The sequence below is a fragment of the Cyprinodon tularosa genome, unplaced genomic scaffold (assembly GCF_016077235.1).
Source record: "Cyprinodon tularosa strain WSP-4 unplaced genomic scaffold, ASM1607723v1 ctg451, whole genome shotgun sequence".
Lineage (NCBI taxonomy): Eukaryota > Metazoa > Chordata > Actinopteri > Cyprinodontiformes > Cyprinodontidae > Cyprinodon > Cyprinodon tularosa.
This window is the reverse complement of record NW_024039176.1, coordinates 356,702-374,373: the sequence shown is the minus strand read 5'-3', so window position 1 is coordinate 374,373 and position 17,672 is coordinate 356,702. Positions and strand designations below refer to the sequence as shown.

The window sequence follows — 17,672 nt, the reverse complement described above, 5'->3', positions numbered from 1 at the left end:
AAGAAGAACTGATTTAAGAGGCAAAGATTAACAGGAAAAGTGAACCAGGGTTTAATAACCCCGTTTCAAAGAGACCCACCCATTCACTCATTTCCTGCAAACACACATATTATAGCACCACAGAGCAAAGCTAATTTTTAAATTTTAAACTTAACCTCATAATAATGCCTCCAACAGACAGCACATATATTACATGAAAGATAACTTTCACATTGAGATACTCTGTAATTCCAGCGTCAGGCAGCACCAGAGCAGACACTGGTTTCATGCAAAACAAGCGAGTTTGCCTCTGCATTCTGCAGCAGCGTTTCACATCAGCAGCAGGAACATCTTAGCAGCCACAGACCAGCTTTAGTAGCAGTGATTTGTCTAAAAAGCAAAAGTTAAAACTGCGCAATAATTAATAGAAAATAAATATTCACCTCCTTCTGGGCGATGCCCATTTTATCTCTCCAGTGCATCAGTACCAGGTCAGCTTTCTCCTTGGCAAACTTCTCCACCTCTTTGGCTGCTTTACCTGCAATCCTTTGCCATTCGGGCACCTTGGAGCGATTAAGCTGATCCTACAGCAAGGAAGACAAAAATAATAAACCGCAAATAACTGTCTATTCATTTTAAAATACATTAAAAAGGTATAAGAAAAATATTTTGTTTTTTTAAACAAGCAAAATAATAGGTAAGGTATCCAGACAGAATAGTTTGAGTGTAAAACTGAAACCATCTAAACCATCTGGACCTGTTTATACAGATGGGGTGTCATGATGGAGATCCCGGGAGCAACTTTAAGCTTAGCTGCTCTTACAGCAGAGCAGTACAGCCTGTTTGTCTGGATGAGAGCCAATTTACCTAAGAGGCTTGCAATAAATACCTGAACCCAGCTTCGTCTGGAAGAGTTCTTAATAGAATATCTCAACAGAAGACTGTTGTGAAAAAAACCCATACATTCTAATGGAAATCATGTAAGGTAGAAGTGAGCAAATTTCACTTTTACTAAAGGCTCTCTGCACAACTAAAGTCAAAAAGATTGGTGGAAGGATCAAGTTCCAGCAGACTGATTCTTACTACCTCCAAAACCTGTTTCTTCTATAAAGACTTCTTTAAGGAGTGCAGAAACGATTTTTGTAATAACCGAAGTTATTACAAAGGAGATCAGAAATCAAAGCTAAATTAAAAAAAAAAAAAAAATTCAATAACAATATTATACATTTAAGCTTAAGGTTTGTCCTTCAAACTTTTGGCTTTATTTTCAGTTACCGTTGGCTTATTTTTCTTTATATTTTCATTTGAGACACTGATATGAGTACAACTGTCAAGAGCCACCAGTTCTACACAAGAAAAGCATAAATATGGTAAAAATGATATTAATACAAATGAAAAGCAAATACCGAAGCGATTTTGAGATTGTCCCGAATGTGCATTCTGTCCACGTCTTTCTCTGGAACTGGGTCAGGACTGTCCAAGTAAGCCAGCAGGCCAGTGGGCTGGAAGCACAAGTGTGAATAAATGTAAGACGACAAAAAAAAAAAAAAAGAACCACAACAACTAGACATAATCCCTTGTCAACATTTAGCATTAAGTGTTCAGAAGCAGACCAGGATTCTCTTGAGGAGGTTCATAGCCACAGGGTTTTCTGCTGTCCACAGTCCAACAAGGTGGCGACTAAGCTGCCTGAAACAATGGAAAAAATATTTATGAGTATCAATGAAAAAAGTAATAAAAAAAAGCTAATTTAAATGCATAAAAATGTTTATTTAAAGTGGACCTGTTTGTGAGCATCCGCTGGTCCATGCTGACTGTGAACAGAGACGTGTGCAGATGTCTCGGCAGAGCCCCTTCACTCAAAGCCAGCTCTTGCATCTTGGTGGCAATTTCCTTGTCTCCTTCCTAAATTTAAACATTTAGATCAATATCTGGTTTAAAAATGACCAAAATGTGAGAATATAAGTGCACTAAACAAAAAAACACTTACCTCAATAATAGCTTTCATAACTAGACCTGCTCCTTTGACAATTGCCATAGAGGGATGCTGATGATATGAATAGGGAGATTCAAATCAATTCAACAGCAACAGATATATGTAATAACAAAGAACATTCATTATTTTAAGCCTTGGCTTTGCTACCTGAAATAGTTTGAATAATGTTCGTCCATTGGAGGCAACCATCTCCAGCAGCATATCAAACTGCTGCCCTTCAGTGGTTTCACTGTAGGGGGCGCAAAGGGCAAACGTTAAGAAGTCCAATAAGGAGCTGATGACCAAAGCTCCAGTTCCATGGTCCTGGAAAAATAAAAGAGGTGAAAAACTTTAGAAAGAAAACCCAGAACCAAACACCCAAGCGGCACTTTTTAACCATGCCTGAGTTTAAGCTTCAGGAAACCTCCTGATGACTAAAATGATAATTACCACATTGGTGATAAATTTTTCAAGAAGATTTTCCAGAAACTTCTTGGAGGAAAGGAGAGATGCCTTGTTCTGCTGCTCCTGTCTCAGGTCATAGTCGTCATGCATGGGCTACAGAGAAACAATGAGATCATCTTAACAACAGTAAACTAAATCACAATCACAAATTAAGAAATAGAGATCCTAGTAAAGCGATTACTTTAAACAGTCCTTTATCAATAGAACAGCAGAGCAGAAGCATACAGAGACGGATATTTTCTCCTTTTATTTCTAGACTATCCTGGGTTCTCTTTCAAATGTCTATCTCTTCAGTTCAACCTACAACGTTTTAATAGAAGTTAGGTCTGAGGATTGAAATGCTCAAAGAAAGTCAATTCTGTCTCTGGTGAACCAGTTCTGAGTGATCTGGCTCTATGATCTGGACAATGATCCTGTTAAAAGAGGCTAAAACAATGCATTGCTTGCTAGCAAAGGAAACCAGTTCTGTCATTATGTACTCAATCCAACACAGTCTTTTGGTATGCTGTTAGTCAATATCAAAAACAAACTTTTTTGTTTGTCTTCGTTTGGTACAGCTTGCTTCCACAATCTAGTTTGTGCAAATGGACTATATACAAATGGTTGATGCTCCCATTGGATAGAAGAACTAGGGAGGAACAAAGCAGAGACCAGACAATAGAGGAAAACTATCATAGAAGTCGTAAATTCAATGCAGGTTTTATAACCTTCAAATTTGAGAACAGAGATGGCAAATGTGTGCTGTTACCAAAAGATGCTCTGACCCACAACATGCTGTTGGCACCTTTGCAGAGCAAGATCAGGAATTAACATCACTACATTCACTATCACTACTGGCGCTGCTACGGTGGCTTAAATCCAAATGTGTTTATTTCTTAGGTCAGATTGAGACAGGTTCATAGTGACACTAAACTGTAGCAGAACCAGTTTTGAAATGGACTGAAATCTCGTTAAAAGGTGAGTTCTTGTCGGGTTGTGTGGTCTGATCTTGGGTTACTTGTGTCGACTCATACCTGCACCAAAGGTTTGGGACCGAGGTCAGTTTAAAGCAAACAAGGAAGTGAATGAACCCTAACTCTAAAAGGGTTCCCAGGCAGTAGAGACCAACCCACACTTTACAAATCTTCTAACAGTAATCATTTCTCCACAAATTCATGCCTTCTTTCACCCCCCCCCTTCCCTCCCCTCCCCTAGTGTTTGTTACCAAATCTCTCTTCCTTCCAATTTGAGTTTTCACACGACTTATCAAACTCTGCACATTCAGAAGGTACAACATGCCCAAAAAACAACCGGCGGGCGTGTAGGCAGTTTGACGGCTGCTAAGGAGACTTGTTGACAACAATATGTCTTTGCTGCAGCTCAGGGTAACATAAAAGATCATATCCCCTTTACCATCCAGCTTCATGCGTGGTTTTTGAAAGATAAGCCCGGGTTCTCGCGCAGCCTTGGCGGTTTCAGTTCCAGTTACTTTTCCATGACTGTAAGAACAGCCAATTTTAAGCACCTATTTTCTTCTAGCTCAGCTAAGAAGATAAAGAGTTAAATAGTTTTTTCCAGTTTTGAAGGTTCTCTGTAACAAATTGACACCACAAGGAAACTACAATTAAAAAGTTCAAAGATGCAGAGCTAATTTTCTCAACAGACAAATGTTGTGTATAAAGTAATCAAATAAAGTTAGATTTCAGTAAACTTGGTATCTGCTGTAAATACAATTTATAGAAGCAAGACGATACTTACACACATAAGAGCACAAAGCATGTCTATAGCAGCATGAGTCACACCGTTGTTGTTCCTTTTTAAAGCTTTGACCGTTTTTACTCCCAGCTTTTCCCTGAACCTGAGACACACAAACACAGTCAAAGATTTAAATCAGCACAAAAAAAAATTACCTTGCTTCACTAAATTTAACAGTTTCGTTTAACAAATATAAACGCAGGTCAGGGGTTGGATACACAAATAATTCATTGCTTCTTCGGTGACTTGTTGTTTCCTTTGCTTACAGAATAAAATCCAAATATTCTAAATAATTTTTTTTTATGACTCTGGTGGGAAACAGCAAGCTACCGTAGCAATGAATCTTTCAGGGATGCCAATTCTGGCTCATCAGCCTCACAAGCTACAAGAAAAAAATGCTTCCTCTCATACATCTCAGTGACCCGAGAAAAACACAGACACTAAAATATATTTAAAAAACAGAACGAGCTGAAAACAGAATGGATGTAAGCAAATAATTGTTGATGTAATTAAAAAATTAAGATGAAGGCATCGAAGAAAGAAAAAAAGAAAACACTGACGACGGTTAACAAAGACGTATTAAGACACATTGTTAGGCTGACGGAGAGCTCATGTCTGACTTGTTTGCCTAAAGTTTTCGGAAGAAAGAACGACGGATGATGGCGAAAGAGACGGTGGAAGGTGTGTAAACATAAAGACAGACAAAAGGGCAGACTGAGATGCATGGATTGATATTTACGTTGCATCTGTGAGTCCAGACCCTTGACCAGACCTTGGAATAACAGAGCATGCTTGTTACCAGCAGCTCAGCACAGACAGGTTTTAATAAAAAAAAGCAAAAAGAGGACATTTGTGCTGCACTCTTACTTAGGCAGCTGGGTGAAGGCCTGGAAGCCGGCCTTGGAGGCCACCAAGCGTCGGATGGCCTGGAAATGGCTTTCCAGCTCAGAATTCATAGCTGGCAGTTCGGTCTCCTGGGCTAGGAGGGCCAAGATGGCGTTGTTGATGAGCTTCTCTTTGTTCTCAGAAAAAAGACCCTACAGCAAAAATTAATACATAAAAATAAAAAAACAGACAAGGCAGATTCAGTCTGATTTCAAGCTGGAGTCATAAAAACTGATCGCACTCACGTCCTGGGTAACTGCATGGAGCACTCCACTGTAGGATATATTGGCATTAAACCTGAACACAGCATCTGCAAAGTTTCCACCTGAGAAAAGCAGAAAGGTTTCAAAATGTTAAAAAGCCGTAAAAGACTAGATACGCTTTATAAATTAAAAGTTGTTGCTTTTTTTTTTTTTTTTTAAATCAAATCCGTTTTGTTTACATCTTGTGAGAGATTTTTTTTTTCTATAATCTTTTTGCTGCTGTAAACACCAGAATTTCCCCATTGTGGGACAATAAAGGGATTTTCTATTCTATTCACATGCAGAGGTTTACATTTTGAAAGTAATCAATATTCAAAACATTTCATGAGCTAAACCTCAAAGAGAAGGAAAAAATACTCTTGACATATACTATTTTATAAAGAAATGTGAGGGTTTAGCAGCACTTAACTTTAACTTTTTACACAGGTTCATGAAAAAATATATAAATCTGACTTTATACTGTCTTAAAGTTCAGTTTTTTCATGTTTTTTTCTCCTAAAGGCACAAAAAACATAACAGTTTTGCACAGTAATGCACACGTTTTACAGAAAAAATGTCTTAACTCACTAGGAGGCGCTGCCAGGAATCTAAGATGCAAACTCTCCACCTCCTCATCCACCGGCATGCTCAGCAAACCCCACCTCTGACCTCTCTGCGTGGGGGCCATCTTGACACATACATCTCTATTGCCCGATGCTCGGACTCCGTCTAAGAGGCTGGCTAGGAGGGAGTCCCTGCACAAACGATCCAAACATAAGTCCAGATAAATGAAGGAATGGTAGCTTACATGACAGGAAGTAAAGCAGATTGACGGCAGTGAGACAAAATCAATCTATGCAAAACACTCAAGGTTGTAACTCTACTGCAAACAGAAAAAGATTTTTTGTTTGCAGACCTTTCAGTGGAGGTGTACTTCCTAATCTGGCCTCGGATGAATTCCACTGTAAACACCTGAGGGTTGTCTACGTCACAGATGAGTGCAAATACCTGAGGAAACATGAGTCCATCAGCAACTTAGAGTTGGAGGGTAAAGCTTTTCTTGAACATCACAGATTCTGTTTTATTTACTTGGATCATGCAGCTTATCAAAATGAAGAAGATCTAATCCAACATTTAGATGTTATCTTTAGTAGTAAAAGTAAACAACAATGTTCAGGAATGTCTGTTTTTTATGATTTCATCATTTGTGTTAAAGCTCACCTCTCCAAATGGTTTGATGGTGACTATGTTGTATGAAGCAGGATCTCGCTCCACCAGACATGTTTCTGTGAGGGCAAGGATACGCTTGACGGGCTCCTGGAAGGAACAGCAAAGCACCGGTAATAAAGGTCAGAAGAAGCTGAAGTTACAACAAATACTAAACCAAATAAATCCTGGTGCAAAATCAAAACAACCCTATTCAAAATAAGACAGAGGTGAAATTATTTAAGGAAAAAAAGCAAGTATAACAGGAAATAATGAATGTTTATGAAGCTGTTAAACAATAGAAATCAAATAAAAACTCAAACATCCCATCTTCAGGATTAGAAATCTGTATATGACAGGTACAAAACACTGAAAAGTATAACAACATAACACCTCTAAATCTCTGCAAAGTAAATTTTTTCATATATTTGCATAATAAGCTCATTCACTTTGTGAGGAGATTATTCAGCCTGGCCTATCAGGCGAAAGTCAGTCTGGTAAGGCTAATTACTCTCTGGTCTAAAACAATCCAGAACAATTAAAGTGCACAGAAGATGGGCCCATAAGGCAACAGAGCGTTTCTCAAACCATGGGAGTAAACATTGTGGCTGTAAGGGGAATTTTTTTTTTAATGTCATTATGTCCCAAAGGAGCCGTTTAGCCAAAAATTTTAACAACTAACTGTAAGCACTTTTCTTAAATATAGAAAAAAGATGTTTTTTTCATCACATTAATGATCTAATTGGTTCTAAACTGTTTCTACTGACTGTTAGACCCACTTTTAAAATCAGGCAGGAGAGTAATTAGCATGTGGTAAAATGAACCTTCCTTTGGGTCTAAATGAGCAAGTGGTACCTGAATAGAATAAGAGCCGAGTACAAAGTGGGCAAGGTGATATTCACCATGATAGTAAAGGGAAATATAATCATAATTTTCATTCATTAAATGGTGGATTAAAAAAACTTTACATTAGAAGAACATTAAAGATACATTTAAACTGACCTGTTTGTTTCTGAGAAGTGCTTTTTTGAAACATAAGCACATTTGTCTTTTACTTTAAGCTGAAAAGTGTTGTACATCTATGATCTTTACATGTGGCCACAATCCATCAGCTGCTTCCTGTTTTTAGATACTTCTGCTTTGCTGTTACTGGTGGACATTATTAATCATAAACTAACAAATAGTCTGGAAAAAACAGCAGAACTGTCTGATTATGGAATAAATTGGTTCAAATCTTATTTGGTTTTGCAGGACAACCTTTTCCTAATATGTCAATTAGAAATCGGAGCAAACTAAGGCCAAATGTAGGTTCCTCCATGATTCTTTCTCTGGTCAGTGGCCACTTAATTCATTACATGCTCAGCATAGCTGAGATTATTGAGAATTACAACATATCTTACCATACATATTCTGATGAAACAAGTTAATTTCTCTGAGACCACATGAGTGCAGTCTGCAACAGTTAGTGTTTCCAAAATGATAGCTTATTCAGATGAAGAAATTAATCATTTATGTTTAAACCTCACTAGAAGAAAGGATTTTAGCCTCATCAAGCAGCGTCCTGAGTCAAAACAGGACAGAAAAATGTGGTGCATGGTATTCGTTCAGTAGGTTGGAGTGATGTCATTGCAGGTTTGGCAGCCAGAGCTCATAAAATGCTGCTCCACTGTCGACATCAACACCAGGCCACATTACAGCAGTCCTTACATCTCTGAATTTTAAATCCCATTGATCATTCTAAAAAAAAAAAAAAACCCTCCATTTATGTTGTTTACATTCAATAAAATTCAATAAAACTTTCTTGCTTTAGAAAAAAAAGACTCCAAGCAAACTAACCGGTTAATTTTTTTACAGAAGAGAACTGACAGGAGGTCAGATGGATTGTGCACATTTCCTACCGGGTGCCGTGTAGTGATCTTCTGCACCACGAACTCAGCGAGAGAGGTGATGCTCTCGTCTGAGCTGTACTTCCCCAACCTGTCCGTCACAAAACCCTCATAGGTCAGAGCCTCCTTCCTCAGGCGTAGCATGATGCCGATGTAGTTTCCGGCATGTTCGATGGCACTTCGGATGATTTCATCTCGATGTTCAGAGGCAAAAAGATGCTGGGAAAAAAATAAGAGATGGCTTAAAAACTAATAGGATCCTAATTTCTGAAAAAAAAAAAAAAAAAGATAAAACCTGATAGCTTAGCACATAACTTAACACTCATTTACAGTTTCCTGATACGTACTAGTCTGCTGAAGCCACCATAAACGATGCAAAATCCTCCCTGGTAGTCAGAAACCTCCACAAAGCCCTCTATGTTTCTGTAGTCGTAGGAACACACCACCCGGTTCGTCTGAGGGTCGATCTGGTCGATGCCTCCAGGAGTCACCTCTAAACACACGGGCTTCCGTACATCGCTCCAGTGTTGCTTGTTACAGTTGTAACGCTGTGAAGCATTAGGGACACAGATCATGAAACTGGTACTGAGAAAGTTACTACTGTGGCAGAAAAATACATCAGGTCAGGATTCTTTGACCCACATTTCTTATTATTACAGCTTTAATCTAAACACAGAAAATTACGGTCCATAAAGGTCAAAGATTCATATCGGATTTACCAACTTATTGAACCGTTTTTCCAGCAATATGTTTCACCTTTCTGGTTTCCCAGCCTTCTGTCTGGGAATCTGACAAAGTAAATTTAGCTTCACTAATAGAATCTCTAATAGAATCCACAATATTTGACAATCGCTTTAGCTAGGGATTGACCAATACAGGTGTTTTTTAAGGCTGACGCCGCTACCAGTTATTTTTTATATCAGTTTTATCGATACCTTAGTTAAGCTACTAAAATTGTGGCTGGTTCTCTAAATTAATATTGCTTTTTCTTCCTCCATTTACGTGCTAAAATGACACAATGACTGACCGAATGTCCACCCTAACCACTATGTAGTGCACTATATAGTGGTTATGTCATTTTAAATGACTGTCCAAACATCTAGTGGATGAAAAAGTAGTGGACTCGAAATTTCCCACAATGCACCTTGAGCGGGGAGCGAAAAGTAGTGATCATCTGTCTAAACGGTAAGTTAAATGACCACTATAGTCCACTATATAGTCCCCGCTCTATATCTGATGCTGCTTTGCCTCATGAATTGTAAACTTCACCACATTATGATCTTCTAGCAGCAGATCATTTTAGTGATTTGGTTAAATCTGATTTTAAACATAAATATGTTTTTCTGCTTAACACCAAGACAGGGGTAGTGAGTTTGACTTCTTAGTTAAATATCATTACTTACCCTACCAGTTATCTTGCCTTCTGAGAACTCAGTTCTGAATCTCTGCAATTAAAAAAACAAAAATTAAACACTCATAAGGGATAATCAAGCCAAAGTCTAATAAACAGGTTTTAAAAAACTAGCAACTTTTTCTATGAGGAAACATTCGTTCCTTTAGTTGATAAGGTAAAAGCAAATCATCTATTAATTTATAATATTGTTTTAAAACCAATTTCCCCAATATGAATACTGATGACAAAATATGTTTCTCCTAACCAGGGCTTCTGTCAGTAGCTCCGTTCGGTGCTCCGTTGAGAACTTGAGCGTTTCTGACTTCTTGCCGCTGCCTTTGCGGAATGTGAGGCTGAATTCTGTTCCTTGACCTTTTCCGACCGGGCCGATGCCACAGATGTCCCCATAAGGCCACTAAATAATGGAAAAAGCAAGCAGTGCATAAATCAACACATCACTGAGTAAAACAGCTACCCTTCCAAATTAAGACAAACTAGTAAAATATAAATAGGGAACAAACTAATAAGAATTTTCAGGGGACTTTAGAGCTGAAGGTACAAATCTCTTGACCTACTGATATAGAGATACGGTTTCCTAGACTTTCGGAATAAGAAATAAAAATGCAACCAAGCACTAGATATTTAACTACCGTATTTTCACGACTATAAGGCGCACTTAAACGTCTTTTTTTTCCCTCAAAATGTGCGGTGCGCCCTATGGTGCGGTGCGCCCTATGTGTGTTGTAACTGCGACTTTTGAGGCCACCTCATTGAGGAGATGATGAAAGAGTGGCTGAATGTAAGGAGACCAGGTGTTTTTTTTTTCCACCCCTCACAATCGCTGTTAATATGTGACTCCATGCGTGCCCATCTCACAGCTGATGTGAAAAACATGGGGAAACAAATTAACGCTGTGCTCGTTGTTCAACCGCTCGACATCGGTGTGAACCGGACCCAGCAGGTGCAGCAGCAGCAGCGAGTTTACATGCAAAGTCAATGGTTGACGCGCATATAGGTGCAGCAAAAGGTCCTGCAGCGCGTTTTGGTGCAGCACGTCGGGAGCGTTTAAGCATCTGAAGCGCCGCCACCGCGCTGTTGCTGCTCGAGATGGAAAAATTGAAGTTTTGCTGCTGGACGCGCCGCATCAACCAATCAGAGAAGCAGATCTGGGAGCTGACAGCGAGACAGACAGCGCTCTGATGACATATGATATTAAATGAAAAAGGCTGGGTGGATGTGTGGCTGAGGCAGGTGTATCTGAGAAGACTAGGTGTTTTTTTCCACGCATCACCATCGCTGCGTGCCCATCTCACAGCCGATGTGAAAAAAAGGTGAATCAAATGAACGCTGTGCTCGCCGTTATCCCGGGAGGTCTGACAAAGGAACTTCCACCGCTCGACATCGGTGTGAAGCGGCCGTTCAAAGTAAGGCTGCGAGCGGCGTGGGAGCGATGGATGACAGACGGAGACCACAGTTTCAGGATAAGTGGAAGGCAGCGCCGGGCAAGTTAGGCCACCGTTTGCGGATGGATTGTAGATGGACTAACGTGTCTGCTGGCTCTGTTGTTCAAGCTTTCGCAAAAGCCGGCATTATTTCTGAGGAGCCGCGCTGCACGGAAAGTGACTCTGACAGCGCAGAAGGGGAAATTGGCATGTCTGATTTAGCGCAGCTGTTTAATTCAGAAACAGAGGATGATGACTTTGATGGGTTTGATTAATACTTTGTAATAAATACATGAATAAAGCACAATCATACTCAGTTTTGCTCCCGCTGTATTTTTCTCCCTGAAAACTTAATTCAACAGCAGCCTCTGGGCGCGTCTCCTCCTCTTCAGCGCGGTGGCTGGCAGGTGTTTTTTCATCTAAATAATCTAAATCTTGCAGCTATATTTGCTGTGATCAGTGGGAATAAAGTAGTTTTAATATGTTTTTAAGTGAGAAAGGCCACCTGAAAACTTAATAATTGCAGTCAGTTCATCCAGATTATCTATTTCTGTCGGAGGCGCTCAGACCCCCACATACCAGCGGTGCACCGACAGTAAATCCCTTCAACAGCAGCCTCACCGCGGCTGCTGGCAGGTGTTTTTCATCTAAATAATTTTAGCTGCAGGCACCAGGATACCGGCAATAAAAGCGAACATATTCCGTCGGCAGGTTTCAGGATTTTAAGTTAATTTAGGAGTGACCACAGCGCTGTGTCATCTGCGATGTGTCTGTCTCACGGCCAGCTGCCAGGTTTGATTAATACTTTGTAATAAATACATGAATAAAGCACAATCATACTCAGTTTTGCCCCCGCTGTATTTTTAAATACGCAGTAGAGGTATTTAAAGGTAGTAGAGGACATGTACCTGTATATAAAAAACGCGCCCTATAGTCCGGTGCGCCTTATGTGTGTGTTAAATACAGAAATGGGACACATAACTGAGAGTGCGCCTTTTAGTCCGGTGCGCCTTATGGTCGTGAAAATACGGTACTGAGATCCAATGGGCTGTTAATATTACCAGAGACGGTGTGTTTAATGACAGAATAAACATCAAACAAACAAACAGGAACAATTTTGCTGTCCTTTGCTTCGCCTTCTTGTTATCTGTTAAAAGTTTTGCGCTCTTTTGCAGCCTGAGTGAATCCAGACATGTCTCAGCATATGGTAGCAAACGCAGCTTTTTTTTTTTTATAACTTCTTACATTTATGTGCTTTCTCTAAGCACGTTAGGAATAAAGGAGGGTATTTAGAGAGAAGGAACATTGCTCACAATGCTCTGGATTATTGACTGATCAAAAACTCTAATAACTATCATGACCTGCAGCAATATTTACGCATTGTTTCATAATCTATAAATCACTTCTTTTTATTGGACTCCATAGATCAATTTCCTGAAACTATAAATGATGCTGCCTTCTGTTTGAAAGAGAGGCAAGGAAAGGAGTTGCATTATAGGTATTGATTATGAAATATAGTTCATATTCTAACCTGATCAGCACTGAAACCTTTACCAGCGAGCTGCAGCATACTAGAACCTTAACATGTTTGGGGGCTGGCCGCAGCTTTCATTGCACAACTAATGCACTCCAAATGGATTTTTAATAGTTAAAATGGAGCCGACGGGCTCAGACGAAGGCTCCAGCAAGATTGAGGGTTTCTGTAGGACCTGATTAGTATGTACTGACCTGATTTGTTACTTCTAGCGTGGTCGGGTTGTACGTGGTAATGCCATGCGTCCCCACTGAAAAGACTCTCTTGTATCTGCAACACAAGAATGAGATGAGTCAGAAAGAGCTGAACTTAAAAGCAACACCTACAGAAGCACAGGCCTTTATTCAACCTCAGCAGAAAACATGGATAATCCATTCATCTTTTAGTTATCATGTTTAGTTACCAATGTGATGGCCTTCCCCGTAGAGTCTCAATGCTGATGAAAGTTTTATTCCGTTATGATTTATAATGAGTGGTTGTATTAGGGCTGGGCAATAGAGCAGAATACTGTATCACTATTTAAGCCTCTTATATATGTTGATATCCATACATATTGATTAGTGTTTTGTTTATTCATAATAAGGAGCAGGAAAAAAAAACTGAATTATAATTATAACCCTAACTATGTTTAACACAACCTTTAACCCTTTAAAATATTTATAAATATGTAAATATAGGAATATGGCCTTAAAATACATCACAATATTTTGTGATACCTGTCTTTATAATGACAGAATTAATGATTCAAATTCAATTCATTTTAAATTCAGTTTGTTTATATAGCGCCAATTTACAACACGTCATCTCAAGGCACTTTACAGAGACAATTCAACCAGATCATACAGTCAAACTGAGTCAACGTTTTCTATCTAGGGAAAACCAGCTGACTGCATCGAGTCGTTGACACAAAAGCAATCCCTTACACCAAGCATGCATGTAGCGACAGTCTAGAGGAAAACTCCCTTTTAACATGAGAAAACCTTTAGCAGAACCAGGCTCAGTGTAAGCGGCCATCTGCCGAGGCTGACTGGGGTTCAACGAGACAGAAGCAGAAATCAAAAAAGAAGCAAAGCAAGATCAAAACACTCTTCATTAAATCATTAAGTCAAGCTTAGGTAAACTGTGAAAGCATGCCATAGCAATCATAGCCCAACAGTCACAAACACTACTCTTGAAAAAATATATAAACTAAAGATAAGCTTCTTCAGGACATTAGCTGCATAAAAAGTGTAATTTATATTACTAAACCTCCTGAAGGAAACACAGTTAATCATATTCTTTAAATCTGCCAATGCCAAAGCAAAAGAAGAAAAAAAAATATTAAAAATTAAATTTACAGTTATCATCAACAATTCTAATTAAATCAAAAAAATTTTCAGGTGTAGAAATTTATCATGAAAAACTATAAGATAAATGCCCGACCCTAATTCCAACCTCACTTAGCTCGATCCTTTCCACTGCATACATCCCAAAGAATGCCCTGTGGTTCTGGATTAAAGTTTAGTGAAATTATCAAATATTTTAGCAAATATATTTTATATGGATACTTATAAATTATCCATTGCAAAATATATTGATATTGAATCATTGCCCAGCTCTAGGTGTAACGATTATGAATAAGGATAAATTTATTTATTCCATATCAAATTAATTATCAACTAATTTCATAACAACCAATTTAGAGCAGTAATGAAGCCAACATTATATGTATGGGCTTTTCATTAAAGATGCGTCAGTAAATATGTCTCTCTCCAGCAAACTTTAAATGGTTACATTTTGTTTAGTCAAAAAGAAATTTCTAATTATTCACCTCGAGTATCAGATCAAAATCTAAAAAAAAAATAAATTAAAAAAAATAACAATGAACAAATAGTGATCAAGGTTTGAAAAAAAAAAGGTCAGTAAATGCTGTTTTGAAGTCGTTTGATTGACAGATGGTTCCATTTTTGTCTTCTTTTAGTATTACAGTGGCTAAACAACCCTCAGGTGTTCTACTGCCACCAACTGGTAAGGAAGGTTACAGCTTGATCAAGGTTTTTTCCATCTGTACTTGTAAATTTTTGATTCGTAATTGTAGTACAAATCAAAAATTCATACAAGTTCAGATTTAACTTTGTAACTCGTATTCAATATTTCTTACTTTATATTCTCACAGATGAAGCATCTGATGTCACATGTATGTATTATTAAAGAAAAATTCCGGTTTTTAACACTTTTAGCCCCTTTTCTGTAGTGTCCAGGATGAAATCGAATGATCGACACCAAAATTTTTATGATTGGTCCTGTCTCTGCTATTTGGCTCATGCAGAATCACCCCCTGGCTGCTTCAGAATGGCTTCCATAGTGCATGTCCGATAATGTCCTTAAAACAACCTTAAACGTTCTTTTTTTAAAATATGCTACTCACTGGGTCGTCAGCGCTGTTCAATGACGTTCCAAAAAAAGTTTCGTGAAGAAAAAACGTTCCTGTAGTGTTTTATTTAGCATTTTGTAAATCCCATTGAGTTCTGTTGGATTAGTCAATATCCCTCCGCCACCGGAAACGGAAATGGGGCCTGTTTACGCTTAGTTGTAGTCTTTTCGCAAGGCCCAAGTGTTTCTGCTTCACTCTGTGTACTCCGACGTCGAGGTGCTAACGTCTCTGTTAAACACTTTAAAAAACTCTGAAAATAGAATACGAAAGGTGGATTCTTGAGGAGGACATATTCATATACATTCCCAAAGTATCACCTCCTCCCTTGCTATAAGCCAGAGAGTAAATAATTGGCTGTTTGTAAACATTTCCAGTCGTTTAAAAGAGAGACATTGATTCAGTGAAAATGAAGTTGATTGACATGTGAACTAAAAAAGAACATCATATTCTGCACTATATGTGTTTTTATTATATAACAAATCTCAAAATGGTGGTATCAAATCAGTCTCAAAGTAAAATTGCTTCTAATTAAAACATAACAAAACTAAAAACATAAAAATGAATTGGTTTTAAATGTTGGAGTAAATACATTGAAGGCTGCTATTTGTACTGTATTAGAACGGTGCAAGCCAACAATAACTCTAGTGTGATCTGATTTTTTGGCTGATTAGAGAAAAAACAGACTTGATTGTTAAGTTAATATCTACATTTTTCTGTTCTGACATCAGATTCATAGTGTAGCTGCTAATGGACAGAAAACCAATCAGATTCTTAAATTGCACCTGTCCTTGTTGGGTTGCATCTGGTTTGGAGATTTAGGGGCATTAGGTCTGAGACCCTGCATCTCCTCTCTTGTCTTGACCTTGGCTCCGTTTAGCCTGAACCGAGTGTAAGCACAAAGCTAGTTAATTATTCATACTCTGTGGGCTGACTTTCTATTTTTGGAACAATGACAAAATTCAAATCTACTCAATTTCTTTAAGAAGATTAGCTAGAAGCATAGTTTGTTTTTGTTTGATCTATTTACTTATAAGAGCACAAATTATAGCAAAAAACATCAAAGTAAAGAAATTCCTGCTTCAGACATCACAGCACAGCTTGAATTTATTCAGTTCATTCGCAGCATTGCTGCAACCAATCAGACGGAAGTGACGCTGGTGTCTTATATCATTTATAAAAGTGCAGTGACTCAGATTTGCATCCACTGTAAGACAGGAAAATCAACCTGCAGAAACCTGACCTACCTCAGTCCCTCTAGCAATCATTACTGCCCTTTCTATGCATGATAGCCTCATTCAGCACCATGTTGCTGTTCACATTCACAGAAGAGCAGAGGCTGCATTCCTAACATTGCCCTAACTAAGACATACAGGAGTGATTAATCAATTCTGAATATTTTCAGCCCTATTCTTACTAACAAAACACTGAAACACAAAGAGACATGGCCTAACATGACTTTAAAGCTCTTCTTTCATTCCCAAGTTCCATAATAAATCACATTAAGCAGTTTCCTGTAGTGAACTCCTCATAGCCGCCTCCCATCTGAAAGCAAATGATTCCCTATTTAACACAAGTAACAAGGACTAATCTGCTTTACTGTTTGAACGCAAAACTAAAACACTGTGCAAAACTGAACAGTTTAACACTATCCACAGGAAAAAATTGAAATATCAAATACGAGAACGTGTTTTCAGTAAAACTGAAGTGCAACAACAATCTGCAGAGAATGAGAACATAAGAGCAGACTGAAATATAAATCTATAAAAACAAAAATAGATGATATAAAGAAAACCAAAAACAGGGATTATAGACATTCTAAGTCGAAGTTTTATTTTCCAAAATATTTCCATAATTATTTATCCTCCCAAAATAAAGTTTGAGATATTAATGATTTATCATTTATTGTGATTTTATGGAAGATTGGAAAAAAAGGAAGCAAGGAGTGTTTCACAAACTGATTTATGGATAGCTAGTGCTTAAAGGAACAGACGGACACACAGATGTTTGCTAAACTTCTAAACCCAGATGGAGAATCCATTTTTTTCAGAGAGGGAGAGGAAAAGTTATCCATTCAGAACACACACACATAATGACCCAGTAACTTCCAAGATAGTCACAAGACTTCAGTAAAGCACAATCACGAGCATAAAGAGCTCATAATTAGGTCTCAGAGACATGCAGCAATGTTTACAAATTTAATTATATCACTCATGGAGACAAACTGCTTGAAAGCATGTAAAAAATGTCATCAACTAAACAAAAAACCTCAGAGCACCATATTTTTCTTGGCTCTAATTAGCTGGCCTCAGTGGAACAAAAATAACTTTTTAATCCTCAACTAAAATCTGTTAGAAAATGAGATCATAATGGATTCATATGAAAGGAAAACATCCCAACCATTTCATTTCTGACCTAATGAAAGTGACAAACAGATCCACTGTGTTTTGTGTGACCTATTCATAAAAGTCTGCTCCACCCAAGCTGCAGCATATCTGCCTGCATTCATAGTTTTACTCCA

At 38.2% G+C, this 17,672-nt stretch overlaps 1 protein-coding gene across 6 annotated transcripts in view; it reads right to left on the bottom strand.

The window, feature by feature from the left end:
- The window catches only part of LOC119793402 (dnaJ homolog subfamily C member 13-like), a 50,575-nt gene that overhangs the window by 24,488 nt on the left and 8,415 nt on the right, over positions 1-17,672 (bottom strand). For 4 of the 6 annotated variants that reach the window (XM_038300584.1, XM_038300582.1, XM_038300580.1 and 1 more), the window contains 19 exons: positions 12,936-13,011; positions 10,031-10,180; positions 9,776-9,817; positions 8,720-8,920; positions 8,385-8,591; positions 6,502-6,597; positions 6,197-6,288; positions 5,869-6,035; positions 5,284-5,363; positions 5,021-5,190; positions 4,893-4,925; positions 4,157-4,256; positions 2,405-2,512; positions 2,123-2,278; positions 1,970-2,026; positions 1,763-1,884; positions 1,593-1,668; positions 1,386-1,481; positions 423-563 (listed from right to left, as the gene is read on the bottom strand). In XM_038300584.1, coding sequence (XP_038156512.1) covers positions 423-563; positions 1,386-1,481; positions 1,593-1,668; positions 1,763-1,884; positions 1,970-2,026; positions 2,123-2,278; positions 2,405-2,512; positions 4,157-4,256; positions 4,893-4,925; positions 5,021-5,190; positions 5,284-5,363; positions 5,869-6,035; positions 6,197-6,288; positions 6,502-6,597; positions 8,385-8,591; positions 8,720-8,920; positions 9,776-9,817; positions 10,031-10,180; positions 12,936-13,011 — 2,170 coding nt within the window. The remainder of the gene's footprint in view (positions 1-422; positions 564-1,385; positions 1,482-1,592; positions 1,669-1,762; positions 1,885-1,969; positions 2,027-2,122; positions 2,279-2,404; positions 2,513-4,156; positions 4,257-4,892; positions 4,926-5,020; positions 5,191-5,283; positions 5,364-5,868; positions 6,036-6,196; positions 6,289-6,501; positions 6,598-8,384; positions 8,592-8,719; positions 8,921-9,775; positions 9,818-10,030; positions 10,181-12,935; positions 13,012-17,672) is intronic. The other 2 variants (XM_038300583.1, XM_038300585.1) reach the window with 1 other exon arrangement.